Raw genomic sequence first — 14,846 nt, 5'->3', positions numbered from 1 at the left:
AACTCTATACCACCATTCATGGTAAAGTCTGAACAAATTTCAACACTTAGCCTCTTTGGGCCATCATTATTAGAAAAGGAAGAGGTATCTTGCTCAAGGGCCTACCAGCACCTGACACTGAGCTCTGTGCAGAGTTTAAATTCATTTATCTAATCTAGAACAGAAGTCAAAACAGGAACTAATCAAAGAGGCTAGCATGACCTTTGTTAGATGTACCCTCTTCTAAGTTTTAAGTAAAGTGTACAAAAATGTACACTCCAGGCATTTACAAAATAAGGCATGAAATAATATTAATGTGTTAATGTAAAACTAGGACAAGAATCTAGGATACATTTTTCTCCTAGAAAAAGACCACTATTTTAGGCATACTAAACTGTCTCCTCTTTATAATGACAAAAATCAGTTTGCCTAGTTAACACTATATTAAATTGTATATTGTTTTCTGACAAATTTCTACATGTTACTTGACAAAAATTTAAATAGCAAATATTTTTTCCACCATAATAATTTTCCTTCATGTTTGGATGATAATACTTTTATTTTTTAACAAAGACTACATTTCCTACATATAGCTGTACATATAACTGCGTGTCCCCAAAACTGTGTTTTCTTTTTTGATCTCCTTGGTAACCATCAGATTTAAGTTTGTCAATATGGATTCTCAAACAATAAGCAAAAAAAAAAAAAGTCTCCAGAAATGAGCAGTAGATAGAGGTGAATGCAAAGATATAAATCCACACCTGCATTAAACTCTGAATCTGGAAGGGCTTCCCTGGTGGTGCAGTGGTTAAGAATCCGCCTGCCAATGCAGGGGACACGGGTTCAAGCCCTGGTCTGGGAAGATCCCACATGCCACAGAGCAACTAAGCCCGTGCCCCACAACTACTGAGCCTGTGCTCTAGAGCCCGCGTGCCACAACTACTGAAGCCCACGCGCCTAGAGCCCAAGCTCCGCAACGAGAAGCCACTGCAATGAGAAGCTCGCCCACCACAACGAAGAGTAGCCCCCCCCGCAAGTAGGGAAAGCCCGTGCAACGAAGACCCAATGCAGCCAAAAAAAAAAAAAAAAAAAAACCCATTAAAAAAAACTGAATCTGGAAAATTAATTTTCTGGGTGCTTATGCAACTTCATTTATTATCTGAGTATCTACAAATACATAGCAACTGTTCATAAAAAACATATAAATAATACAAATCAGAAATATCACTTACAGTGCTTTTCAAAAGTTATATCCACCATATACAACACAGTCGTTGGGTTATAAACAGAGAATACATAAATACATATAATAAAATAGGAAAAGCACAATCACAGGGAGAGATGATCAGTTCTAACGTTCATGTTCTCCCCATATGTCGTGAAAGATCTCATATCTTAAACCAGCAAAAATAAAGGTTTTAGCCTGGACAGAAAGTTAGATAATTGTTTATCGCACTCCAGTCTAACCTCCACTGTGGAAGTGACTTACTTGTTAACTGTTTATTTAATAGGTAGAAGATTCTGTCATGTTAAACCTAAGGAGTCTGGGAAATAACAAAACTTTACCTCCAAAAGTTATACATATATGTAACCATCACAACCATATTCATCTTTTATTTCTTGCCTTTAAGTCCTTATCAGAAAGAAAGAAAGAAGAAAGAAAGAAAGAAAGAAAGAAAGAGAAAGAAAGAAAGCCATCAGAATACTAAAAAACACTGATTTTGGTCAGCCCAACCTTCTCCTACCGAGGGAAATCTATTTCTCGATGTATTTGATAACAAACACAAATCACTGTGCGCAGCCTCAGACGGGCTGGGGGGCGGAAGAGCCCTTCGGAGAAAGCCCTTCTCCGTCAGAAACAATAAATAAGGGACGCAAGCGATGCACGTTCCTTCACACACGCCCCAAACGCACCTTGGCGTGCCTCGCGGGAGGGAAACAAGTCTGGCAAAGCACCGAAACACCTCTCTCCCTCTCTCTCCATAACCTCCTCAAGACTTGAAAACTGAGAGAGCAGATCTTTTCTTTCCCCTTTCCCGCCCTCCTTCCCACCTCCAACAAACCCCAGAGAGGGAGCGGGCGAGCCAGACCCACGCAGCGCGCCCGCGGCCGCGGCGGCGACAGGAGACGCTGGGCGGCGGGCCGGCCCCAGAGAGACAACCCAGAGCCGCGGCCGCCGCTCGCTCGGCCGCCGGGGGTTTCTACCCCCTCACGCCCCCGAGGCCGTCGCCGGCGACGTCCGGCCGCCCGGCTCTCAGCCCTGACTCTCGGCCTTCTCGCGCCACCCCCCCCACAAGCCCAGAGGAACAAAAGGAGGGTTCAGCCGGGTCACTGCTAGGCCGCCGGCGGGGGGGAAGCGGCGCGGACGCCAGTGAGACCGCCCCCCACACAAAGGGGCTCCCGGTCCCGGGCGCAGCGTCGGCGCGCTCGTCCCCGCCCCGCGCGCGGGCTCTCACCCACCTGCAGGTGTCTGTGCGTCTGTCCATAGGAACGCGGGCAGCGAGGGGGCCTGTATGAGCCGGGCAGCAGGGGCTGGAGGGGGCGGGACGGAGGGAAGGGAGGGAGCGCGGCCACAGGGCCGGGGAGCGAAGGCAAGTAGAACGGGAAGGCGCCGGACGGGCGACGGACCGAGGGGCTGGGGGCGGGGGCGCCAGCCTGGCTCCGCCGACCGGCGCGCGCCGCTCCGTGCGCCCCGAGCTCCGCGCGCCCGACTCCGAACGCGGCGGGCAGGCGGGGGGCGGGGCGCGGGCGGGGGCGGGGCCGGCGAGCGGGGCGGGGGCTCGGACCCCGGCCTCCAGCCGGCACCGGAAACGCGCTGTGGTCCGGGAGACCCACAGGAAGTGTGTAACGGCCCTCCCACGACGCGCACCGAGCTAGCGGCGGAGGCTGTCCGGAGAAGGTGTGGACCGACCCTCCTGCTACAGACACGCGACCACGAGCTCGGTCTCCGCAGCCCGACAGGCGTGGGAGCCACGATCCCCTCAGCGTTCTCAACTGGGCAGCACCCCCCCTCCTGCCACACGCCCCAGGCCCGCGGCCCCCGCTGCCCTTCGCAGCTCCGTACAGCTCCACCTAAACGCCAGGATCAGACCTCCTTGCAAGACCCTGGGTTTGCCAGGCGTGTGATACCTGTTTTAACGCTCTGAGTGGAGTCACTTCTACATCCAGGCATGTGCAAGAACACCTCCGATCGACAGACGTACAACCCACAGTCACCGCTACCCGGTGGAAGTTTCTAATACAGCTACAACCACACGCACCCATCCCGTGGAGGGAGCCGGTCTGCTGAATAACACCTAAAACACACTAAGACCGGGAAGCATATAATAAGACCACCTGCACAGCTCGGCACAAGGGAGGTAAGGCTGGACCAGGCGCCCTCCACCTTTATCTTATCCACCAAACACTTTCATGGTACTTACACTAAGTGCTTAGCGAATATTAATTTGCTTAATCCTAAGAACTCTATGAAATGGGTCTTGTTAGCATTGCTGTTTTGCACATGAGGAAACTGAGGCACAGAGACAGTAAGAAAGCTGCCCAAGATCACATAGTAGGAGGAACCCAGATTCGTCCCAGGCAGTCTGTCTCTGTGCTCCTTTCTACTTACAGCCCTAAGCATCTCCAAAATAATAATAATGGCAATAACTATCATTTAAAGCATATCTGATTAGCCATATGTAGTGCTGACATCTTGGCCTCACCCCAGCTGTGACAGGGAAACCTCATTCCCTCCTACCCTGGGGTAAGTGAGGGGAGAAAAGAGTATGACTGAGCAGAAAAAGAGACTAACTTCTGAACAAAGGAGAAAGGATTCCTAACACCTGTGTCTATCAACACTCCTCCTGGCTGAATTTAAAAATCTTTAAACATTTTTGATAAATAATGTGTCCAAAAAAAAGAAAAAAAACCAGGGACTTTCCTGGTGGTGCAGTGGTTAAGAATCTGCCTGCCAATGCAGGGGACACCAGTTCAATCCCTGGGCCAGGAAGATCCCACATGCCACAGAGCAACTAAGCCCATCCACCACAACTACTGAGCCTGCGCTGTAGAGCCTATGTGCCACAACTACTGAGCCCACATGCCACAACTACTAAAGCCTGCACGCCTACAGCCTGTGCTCCGCAAGAGAAGCCACTGCAATGAGAAGCCCGCACACCGCTACGAAGAGTACCCCTGCTTGCCACAACTAGAGAAAGCCCACGTGCAGCAACAAAGACACAATGCAGCCAAAAATAAATAAATAAAATAAATTTATTAGAAAAAAGAAAAAACAGTTAATCGCCACATGTTTCAAGTACATAATCCTGTGGGAAAATTGAAATCCTGTGCATTGCTGGGAGAAATATAAAATGGTGCTGCCACTATGGAAAACACTATGGAGGGTCCTCAAAAAACTAAAAATGGAATTACTATGTGATCCAGAAATCCCACCTCTAGGTATATATATCCAAAAGAATTTGAAGCAAGAACTTAAAGAGGCATTTGCAACCCATGTTCACTGCACCATTATTCACAATAGCCCAGAGATGGAAGCAACCAAAATGTCCAAGGATGGATGAGTGGATAAACAAAATGTGGCATATACATACAGAGTATTATTCAGCCTTAAAAAAGCAACCCTGTCACATGCTACAACATAGATGAACCTTGAGGACATTACACTAAGTGAAATAAACCAGCCGCAAAACAACAAATACTGTATATAAGGTACCTAGAGTTGTCAAAATCACTTATATAAGGTACCTAGAGTTGCCACAATCATGGAAACAGGGTATTATGGTGGTTGCCAGGGAATGAGGGGATTATGGAGAGTTGTTGTTCCATGAGTATAGAGTTTTAGTTTTGCAAGATGAAAAAGTTCTAGAGATCTGATACACAACAATGTGAGGATAAACCACTGACCTGTACACTTGAAAATGGTCAAAGGGATAAATTTTGTATTATTTGTTTTTTACCACAATTAACTATTTAAATGCAGTCCCATTTGTTTAAAGGATATTTCCACCTTGATGAGTTTTTTAAATGATGCAGGCTTCCAGCTATGATGAGGTACCTTGTTGAACAAACTAACTCTCCCACTAAAAGCTATAAAAAGCTGCATTAAAAAAAAATAAAAGCCTGTTTAAACCTGTTATACAGCAATCCAGGCAGCCAAGGCTTGAGATTCCCAAGAGCCCAGCAAGAAGGGAGACATGATGAAGTGAATCCTCCATCCTAAGCCATGTTTCCTCCTTATGGCATTGTTGATCTGTGTCTAGGAGTATAGAAATCTGAGAGAGGCATCCTAGAGCTTTCAATAGTCTGATTGGGCTGGAGATACAAATTTTGGAGGTCAAGTCTATCAGGGTAACTAGGGCTTGAGATGCTAAGATCCCAGAAGAAAGGCAATCACAGTAAAAGGAGTCAGTCATTCTACATATTTTCCCTCAAAGCATTTGCTGATTCCTAGCCTGTTCATGCAAGGGGCAAGAAGCCAGGAAATCAAGCAGAAAGCAGTTGTTAACAGGAAAAAAAAAAAAAAATCTAAGCAGAAGTTTTTGGCTGTTTTACTGTGCTGGAAAGAATTAAATAGAATTAAAGTTCTTAGACTTATAGTAGTAGAGACTGGCTAGGATGTGACTGCCTTATAATCATTTGGTACTTTCTCAGATAAATATATGGTCAATTGTGTACACTTTTAAGTTGCACTAACATTGCTTTTGTGCTTTTCGTGACTAAACAATATTTTTCATTAACCTTACAGTAATGGAAACCTCAACTTGTATTATGGAAAAGTTTTTTAATGTATTATATTTTTTAATTTCTGAAGTTCTATTTTTATTTTATTCTGCTGTTTTTCAACAAATGATGCTGGAACAATTGGATTTCCCTAGTCAGAAATATGAAATTTGATCCACACATTGCACATGTACAAAAATTAACTTGAAATGCTAAATACACCTAAATGCAAAACTTAAAACTGTAAAACTTCCATAAGTTTTCAGTTAGGCAAAGATTTCTGAATTATACCGAAAGCATGATCCAGTAAAGAAAAAGATTGATAAGTTGAACCTCATCTATTTTTTAAAAATTTTATTTTTGGCTGTGTTGTATCTTTGTTGCTGTGCGTGGGCTTTCTCTAGTTGCGGCGAATGGGGGCTACTCTTCGTTGCAGTGCGCGGGCTTCTCACTGCAGTGGCTTCTCTTGTTGTAGAGCATGGGCTCTAAGTGTGCAGGCTTCAGTAGCTGTGGCATGTGGGCTCAGTAGTTGTGGCTCACAGGCTCTAGAGCGCAGGCTCAGTAGTTGTGGCACATGGGCTTAGTTGCTCCACGGCATGTGGGATTTTCTCAGACCAGGGCTCGAACCTGTGTCCCCTGCAATGGCAGGCAGATTCTTAGACACTGCACTACCAGGGAAGCCCAAACCTCATCTATTTAAAAAAAATTTGTTATTCCTGTATCACTGGTAAGAGAATAAAAAGACAATCTATTGAAAGGGAGAAAATATTTGCAAATATCTGAAAAATTACTTGTATCCTGAATATATAAAGAGCTCCCAAAATTCAATAATAAAACAAACAATGGAATAAATGTGGGCAAAGATTTGAGCAGACACTTCATCAAGACAATATACGCATGTCAAATAAGCACATGTAAAGATGCTCATCCTCATCAAGGATATGGAAGTTAAAATACAATTAGATACTACTACATACTTATTAGAATGGCTAAAATTTAAAAGGCTCTACATATCAGGTGTTGATGAAAATGTGAAGAAATGAAATCCTATACATTGTTAGTGAAATGTAAAATAGTATAACCACTTTGGAAAAAAGTTTGGCAATTTCTTAAAAAGTTAAATATATGCACACCATATGATCCAGTCATTTCATACCCAAGAGAATACAGGGACTTGGTACATGAATGTTCACAGAAGCTTTATTTGTAATAGCCAAAAGCTGGAAACTACCCCAATGTCTATCAACAGGTGAATGGATAAACAAACTGTGGTGTATTCATATAATGGCAAACTGCTCAGCAGTAATAAAAAGGAATGAACTATTGATATATGTAATGATAAGAACAAATTTCAAAGTAATTACGCAGATTGAAAGAAGCCAAACAGAAAATACATACTGTATGGCTCCATTAATGTAAATTCCAGGAAAATGTAAACTAATCTATAGTTATAGAAAGCAGATCAGTACTTGCTGGAAATGGGATCAAGGATGGGCATAAATGGCTACAAAGGGGCAGAAGGAAACTTGGATATGTTCATGTGTTTGGATAGTTGGTGATGGATAGGTTGACAGTGCAAAGAGTAAACATATAGGTAAATTTAAAGACTTTTTTCTCATTTTTTTAATCCTTAAAAGGATAATTCACTGTTATCAAAAATATTAAACAATATACTGTAGAGTTTAAAACATATGTGGAAATAAAATGTATGACAAAGTAGTACAAAGGATGGGAATGGGAAATGGAAATATTTTGTGAGATTCTTTCAAGGAAGACAGAAAGAAATAGAAGACCAGAAAAGAAGAACAAAGATATACAGAACAGATGGAATAAAGCAAATGGTAATTAATAACTTCCCAAAACAGAAAGCACCAGGTCAAGATGGGTTCACTGATGAATTCTAACAAACATTTAAGGAAGAAAATTATACCAGTTCTCTACAGTCCCCTTCAGAAGACAGAAACAGAAAATATTCCTAATTCATCCTGTGAAACCAGCATTACCCTAGTACCAAAACCAAAGAAAGACATTTCAAGAAAACTACAGACCAACATCTCTCATGAACTTAGATGCAAAAATCCTCAACACAATATTAGCAAATTGAATCCAACAACATATAAAAAGACTTACATAGCACAGTTTTCTTAGCCTGTTCAGCCTGCTATAACAAAAAGAGACTAGGTGGTTTAAAAACAACAGAAAGTTATTTTGCACAGTTCTGGAGGCTGGGAAGTCCAAGACCAAGGCACAGGCAGATCTGGTGTATGGTGAGGGCCTGAGCTCTGATTCACCAGTGGCACCTTTCTGCCATGTCCTCGCTTGGTGAAAGGGACCAGCTAACTCTCTCTGAGGTCTCTTTTATAAGGGCATTAATCCCAGTCATAAGGGCCCCACCCTCATGATCTAATCACCTCCCAAAGGCTCCTTGGGGGGTTAGGATTTCAATATATGAAATTTGTGGGCATAAGAACATATAGGCCATAAAAACAACCAAGTGGGATTTATCCTAGGTTTGCAATGATGGTTCAACTTTCAAAAGTCCATTAACGTAATCTACCACATCAACAGGCTGAAAGAGAAAAATCACATGATTATACAAATAGATGCAGAAAAAGCATTTGACAAAGTCCAACACCCATTCATAATAAAATATTTCAGTAAGCTAGGAATAGAGGGGAACTTCCTCAATTTGATAAAGAATATCTACAAAAAACCTACAACTAACATCACACTTAATGGTGAGAAACTAGAAGCTTTCCCATTAAGATCATGAATAAGGCAAGGATGTCCCCTCTCACTACTGCTTTTCAACATCATACTGGAAGTGCTAGCTAATGCAATAACTTAAAAGGAAATAAAAGGTATACAAGTTGGGAAGGAAGAAATAAAACTCTCTGTTCACAGATGACATAATTGTCTATATAGAAAAGCTATAAAAATTACCAAAGAAACTTCTGGGAACTAATAAATTATTATAGCAAGGTTGTAAAATACAAAGTTAATATACAAAAGTCAATCACATTCCTATGTACCAGTAATGAAGTGAAATTTGAAATGTAAAACACATTATCATTTATATTAGCACTCAAAAAATTTAAATATTCAGATACAAATCTAACAAACTATGTGCAAGATCTATATAAGAAGACCTACCAAACTGTGATGAAAGATATCAAAGAATAACAATAAATGAAGAGATATTTCATGTTCATGGATAGGAAGACTCAATACTGTCAAAACATCAGTTTATCCCAAGTTGATATATAGATTCAACTCAAAGCCAATCAAAATCCCAGCAAGTTATTTTGTGAATATGAAAAAACTTATTCTAAAGTTATATGGAGAGGCGAAAGAACCAGAATAGCCAACTCAATATTGAAGATCAAAGTTAAGATTGACATTACCTGACTTCAAGACTTACTATAAAGCTAAAGTAACCACATAGCGTGGTATTAGTGAAAGGATAAATAGATCAATGTAGGAGAATAGAGAGCCTAGAAATATACCCACATGAATATAGTCAACTGACCTTTGACAAAGGAGCAAAGATAGTCTTTTCAACAAATGGTGCTGGAACAACTGTATATACACATGCAAAATAATAAATAAACAAAGGCTTTACACCTTTCACAAAAATTACTCAAAATGGATTACAGATCTAAATGTCAAATGCAAAACTAAAACTCCCTAGAAAATATCATAGGAGAAAACCTAGATGACCTTGGGTATGGCAATGACTTTTTAGATACAACTCCAAAGGCATGATCCATGAAAGAAATGACTGATAAGCAGGGCTTCATTAAAATGAAAAACTTCTGCTCCGCAAAAGACAATGTCAAGAGAATGAGAAAGCAAGTCACAGATTGGGAAAAAATATTTACGAAAGACACATCTGACAAAGGATTGTTATCCAAAATATACAAAGAACTCTTAAAATGCAACAATAAGAAAACAACCTGATTTAAAAATGGGCCAAAGACCTCAACAGACATCTCACCAAAGAAGATATAGAGGAAAGTAAGCATATGAAAAGATGTTCAACATCATATGTCACGAGGGAATGGCAAATTAAAGCAACAATGAGATACTACCACACACCTGTTAGAATGTCTAAAATCCAAAAACCTGGCAATACCAAGTGCTGACAAGGATGTGGAGCAACAGGAACATGCTGCTGGTGGGAATGCAAAATGGTACAGCCACTTTGGAAGACTATTTGGCAGCTTTTTTTTTTTTTGACAGTTTTTTTTCTATTTGGCAGTTTCTTACAAAACTCACTCTTACTGTACGTATATTTTCCTTCCTACAGTTTCCTATCCTAGAAACTGAAAGTCCTCTTTGTCTTGTTCCTTCACAAAAAAATTTATTGTTCATTGTTGTATAAGCTGAAGTTCTAACCACATCTTTGAGTTACTCATGTCTGAATGCTTCCATGTTTATGTGCAATGCATATGTTAATACTTCTATTTGTTTTTCTCTTGCTAATCTATCTTTTGTTAGTCTAATTTACAGGAAAACTTAAGATAGGTAGAGGAAAAAGATAGGTAGAGGAAAAAGACTTCTTTTCTTCTACTTAAGAGGATTATTTAAGAGGCACTATTTAAGGGAATTCCCTGGTGGTCCAGTGGTTAGGACTTGGCACATTCACTGTTGGGGCCAGGTTCGATCCCTGCTCAGGGAACTAAGATCCCACAAGCCGTGTGGCACAGCCAAAAAAAGAAAAAAGAAAAAAAAGGCACTATTTAAGAGGATTTGTTAAAATATAGGATTACTAGCAACAAACCATCTTTAAAATGTCTGAATAACTTCATCAAACACTAAAAAGCCAAATGGCATGGTTTCCCTCCATACCATTCTATTTCAGAAACAGGGGTCAAATGGATACTGAACCACACACAAAATGGCCATTCAAAACTTCTGGGAGACTCTACAACCTCAGTGCAGTCAATGGGCAAGATCCAAGAGAAGGGAACACATGAATTCATTAAGGCAGCTGGGGGATGTGGCAAGAGAGAAAGCTTTAGCAATGTAGCTGTGGTACCTTTATTTCTGATAAAATAGTACAGACTGCTCACTACTTCTTAGTGATAATAAGCGAAAACAGGCTGCAGAGGACCTCATCCAACTCCCTCAATTACTGATATGAAAACCAGGGCCCTGTGGAAAGATTTTCTTCTGATATCCTAAGGCCTTTTAATTAGCAAGTTCATGTTTTAGTAACCAAACTCCAGAATTCCTGCCTCACAATATTTTCTAGTTTTTATTTTCCCAAAGCTTTGAAGCCATGTGGAAAATGCAGAGAAAGAAGAAAAGTCTTTAGAAAATTTCAGTAGAAAAGGAGTCTGCTGGCAACATCTGACAGGGATCCTAATGTGGCTGGAAATGAACAGGAGATGCCAAGGGAGTTGTGAGCCTGCCATATCAAAGTCAATCTATCTGGGCTTCAAGGAGGGGGAAGTGGGGTCTTCAAGTTCTATCCAAGGCCAATGTACTGGGAGGTTGTTGGAAAGGGCTTGTTAATTTTGACCTTGGGCTAGTCCTTTCCTATCTCTGATCCTCTGTTTCCTGATTTGTAAAATACAGATTAAGTGCTCCTAATGTTATGATTCTACAAAATGTCAGAATTAGCTAAGTTGCTTAACAGCACAATAATATTAAAGTGAGTGGAAGGTGAGAAGTGAAAGAATTACACTGAACAAGTATTTTTAACTGATTAAAAGGAAAGATAGGAGCTTAAAAAAAATAAGTTTAACTTTTTTAAAAAAAGAAATGAAACAGAGAAGGACCCTGTGGGGCCATCCTAGGTACAAAGCCTTTCTGTATCCCCTATTTCTTGTTTGTAGGAAATAGGCTTCATTCAGCCTCCTTGACCTTCACTGAGTTACAAAGGGCAGATTCAAACAGTTGCTAATCAGGGAAGGGAGGGAATGCAGAAACAGGGGAGGAGCAGTCAAGAAACAATAGTGCAGCCTTGGGGCAGGGTCCTGGTTCCTCCTCAAGAAATATATATAACAATATCTTTGCATTCTTCTGTAAGAACTAACGCCCCCACCCAGGTGGAGGATGGTAACTTCAGGCTGAGCACAAGATTTCTGAAACACCTCTCTGTTACCTCACCACCAACCAATCAGGAGACAGTCACACAGCGCTCACCCCAAATTCTGCCTATAAAAACTTCTCCCTGAAAACCATTGGGGAGTTTGGGTTTTTTGAGCACAATCCACCCATTCTCCTTGCTTGGCCCTGTAATAAACCTTTCTCTGCTACAAACTCCAATGTTTCAGTTTGGCCTCACTGTGTGTACTGCATAGGAACTTGTGTTCGTAACAGAAATACAAACAAACTATTGCATTAGTTTACTAGGACTACAATAACAAAATACCACAGACTGAGTGGCTAAAGCAACAGAAATTTCTTACACTTCTAGAGACTAGTCTGAGATCAAGGTGTCAGTAGGTTTGGTTTCTTCTGAGGCCTCTTTCCTTGGCTTGCAAATGACTGCCTTCTTGCTGGTCCTCACATGGTCATTCCTCTGTGTGTGCCTCCTTGGACTCTCTTTTGTGTCCAAATTTCCTCTTATAAGGACACCAGTCAGACTGGATTATGGCCCACCCTACCCTAAAAGCCTGGGTTTTACTCACCTCTTTAAAGATCTTATCTCCAAATACAATCAATTCTGAGATTCTTGGGGTTAGGACTTCAACATATGAAGGGGGCATACCATTCAGCCCATAACAACCATCTATTCTAATGTTCTCATTTCAAAACACTGTGACCAAGTGCACACTTCTGGGGAGGAATTATCTTAGGATATTTTTACATACTTTAAAATAGGATATATATACTGCAGTTAGTTGAATTACATCAATAATATTTTCCCATAGGTAAAATACCTTACACTTAGAAAGGTAGTTAACAAAATATACTTTTTCTTTAATTTGTCTTCACAAATAGTATTTATTAAGTAGTTTATTATGTGATTTCTATGAAAATGTAATATAGAAGATTTTCTTTAAAACAAGTTTATAAAACTCTAAAATATCATTAGTATACAATCCTAAACTGAAAAGTTTAAAACAGACTAGTCTCATTTTACGTGGGAAAAAGATATGAAAAAAGTAATGTTGCTGCTTGACCCCAATTGATTACTAATAATACTTTTCCCAGAAGATGATGGTGTATGAGATACAGGACTCAGAGGGCAAAACTCACAAAATAAGAAAAATAGAATATCTTAGAATTCTACTTAATGATGCTTATGTTTGGTTGGCTAGCTGTTTTAATTACAATTTCAAGTCTTATAGATACAGAAATTCTATTTTTTCCAGAACAAACATGTATATCCTTATAATAGGGATGAAAACAAACATTCAATTTTAACTATTGAACCCTTTTACTTTTTGAGCTTAGCGGTCAACATTTTTTTTCTCTTCACAGCCTGGCATTCATCTGATTCATTAGCTTCTCCAATTTGATTGCTAGGGCCATGTTTCCTTTAATCTTCAATCTTCCTGACATGAATGCTATTGTTGGTTTTAGTTTCCCTAAAAAGAGAAAATGAGAGAGGAAAAATCAGTCATTAGTGCCCTTAGGGATGTACCGCTTCAAGAACATGCTTATAAAAAGAATCTCTGAGTTCTATAAACCTCTGAAACACAGAAGTTTCTTTTATAGCATCTTTTTATCAGTATCTTGGGAATCCCAATTCCTAGATTTAGATTTTAACAATATCTTGTAATATGAGAGATAATATAAAAGCAACAATCAACAAAAGATTATACCAAAAAGCGGAAGAGGTGACATGTACAGTACGCTAAAGAATAGATGGCCCTCAAATGAACTGTAGTAAACAAATACTATCTATTTTAGTTATTTTCCAATCTATTATAGTTCATTAAACTCTTAATATTTCAAGTTTAGAGTCAAAAAATCAAATGGTATAAATGCATATAATTTTCTTAAGAAATGACATTAAAAGTATAGTGTATGGACACAGAAGTACATCTTAGCAGTATTTTAACCACAGGAATGCCAGCATGTAAAATGGTGGGCATTAAAACAGAATTGTAGCTAATAACAACATATAATAAATAGGAGTGCCATGAAAGGAGGGAACTTTGTTTTTATTTGCTACTCTCATTTCCCAATCTTTTTACTGTTAGGCTTCAGCTAAAAAACTGGCTCCTTGCTCTCTCACTCTACAGTGAAACCCACCAGTCCACAGCCCCACTCATGCATACACAGCTTCCAATCAGCTTTACATAGCCTTGCTTGTTAAAGATGAATGGGCAGCAAATGGAGACCAGGAAAAAAAAAATCACCCCAAAACCAAAAACAAATCAAAGCAATTTGGGGGAAACAGAGACTGCAGGCATAGAAGAAACAGAAACGAAATAAATGAACAAATTAAAAATTCTGTAATTCATGTCCTCATTGATAAGACAAGCTGTGACAATGTGTCAACAACAGGATGCTGGAAGAAAAGGGGTGAGGAGGAGAAGCACAGGAAATGGGTATTGAAAAGAGAGGAAGTGGGAGAAGCAGGTGAAGGGGAATGGAATGGGGTAGAGTGAGGAGGAAGAAGGGGGCAGTAAGAAGAAAAAAGAAGCTGAGAAAACATGAGTGAACTCTTGGAAATTAAGATTTTGACATATCCACAATATTAGAATGTAATAGAAAGGAGACACTTGCAATCTTCTGGTCACAGCAGTCTCTCTATTGCAAAATTCCCCGTCCCGCTATTACAAAAGCCTCTCTCTATGAACCAGCACCCCCCCACCACAATAATCTTTTGAAATAAAGTTTTCCTTACTATATATACATATATATTTTGTTAAAGGAAAGAATAATGCCCTAAATATAACATGATTAAATCAGAGATATAATGTTTTCTTCAGAAAGTGGGAACTGAGAAAACTGAGATAGCTATCAAAGAAATAATATAAGATACATTCCCAAAGAGCCCATCAAGTATTCAGGAAGATGAATGAAAAAAACCTTGTATCATTGTGAAATTTCAGAACACTACAGAGAAAGAGATCATTTTGATTCCAAAACTTTCAGAAAGGGGAGTGGTGGATACAAAAGATTAAGAATAGTATCAAATCCTCCATGGTAATCTTAGAAGATGGAGCAATGACTTCATT

General features: G+C 40.1%; 2 protein-coding genes across 4 annotated transcripts in view; both read right to left on the bottom strand.

Moving 5' to 3' along the window:
* Window positions 1–2,706, bottom strand: part of KIAA1958 — a 170,841-nt gene extending 168,135 nt beyond the window's left edge. For both annotated transcript variants that reach the window (XM_079926293.1, XM_079926292.1), the window contains exon 1: window positions 2,440–2,706. The gene's annotated coding sequence lies outside the window, so the exon portion shown is untranslated. The remainder of the gene's footprint in view (window positions 1–2,439) is intronic.
* Window positions 2,707–3,472: 766 nt separating this feature from the next.
* Window positions 3,473–14,846, bottom strand: part of HSDL2 (hydroxysteroid dehydrogenase like 2) — a 124,583-nt gene continuing 113,209 nt past the window's right edge. Inside the window, exon 13 of one of the 2 annotated variants that reach the window (XM_079928034.1) lies at window positions 3,473–13,244. In XM_079928034.1, the coding sequence (XP_079784160.1) occupies window positions 13,132–13,244 (113 nt within the window). In that variant the 3' untranslated portion in view covers window positions 3,473–13,131. The remainder of the gene's footprint in view (window positions 13,245–14,846) is intronic. The other variant, XM_079928035.1, reaches the window with a different exon arrangement.

Source organism: Stenella coeruleoalba (genome assembly GCF_951394435.1).
Source record: "Stenella coeruleoalba genome assembly, chromosome: 7".
Taxonomy (NCBI): Eukaryota; Metazoa; Chordata; class Mammalia; order Artiodactyla; family Delphinidae; genus Stenella; species Stenella coeruleoalba.
The sequence above is the reverse complement of the archived record's forward strand: the minus strand, read 5'-3'. Positions and strand labels throughout refer to the sequence as shown.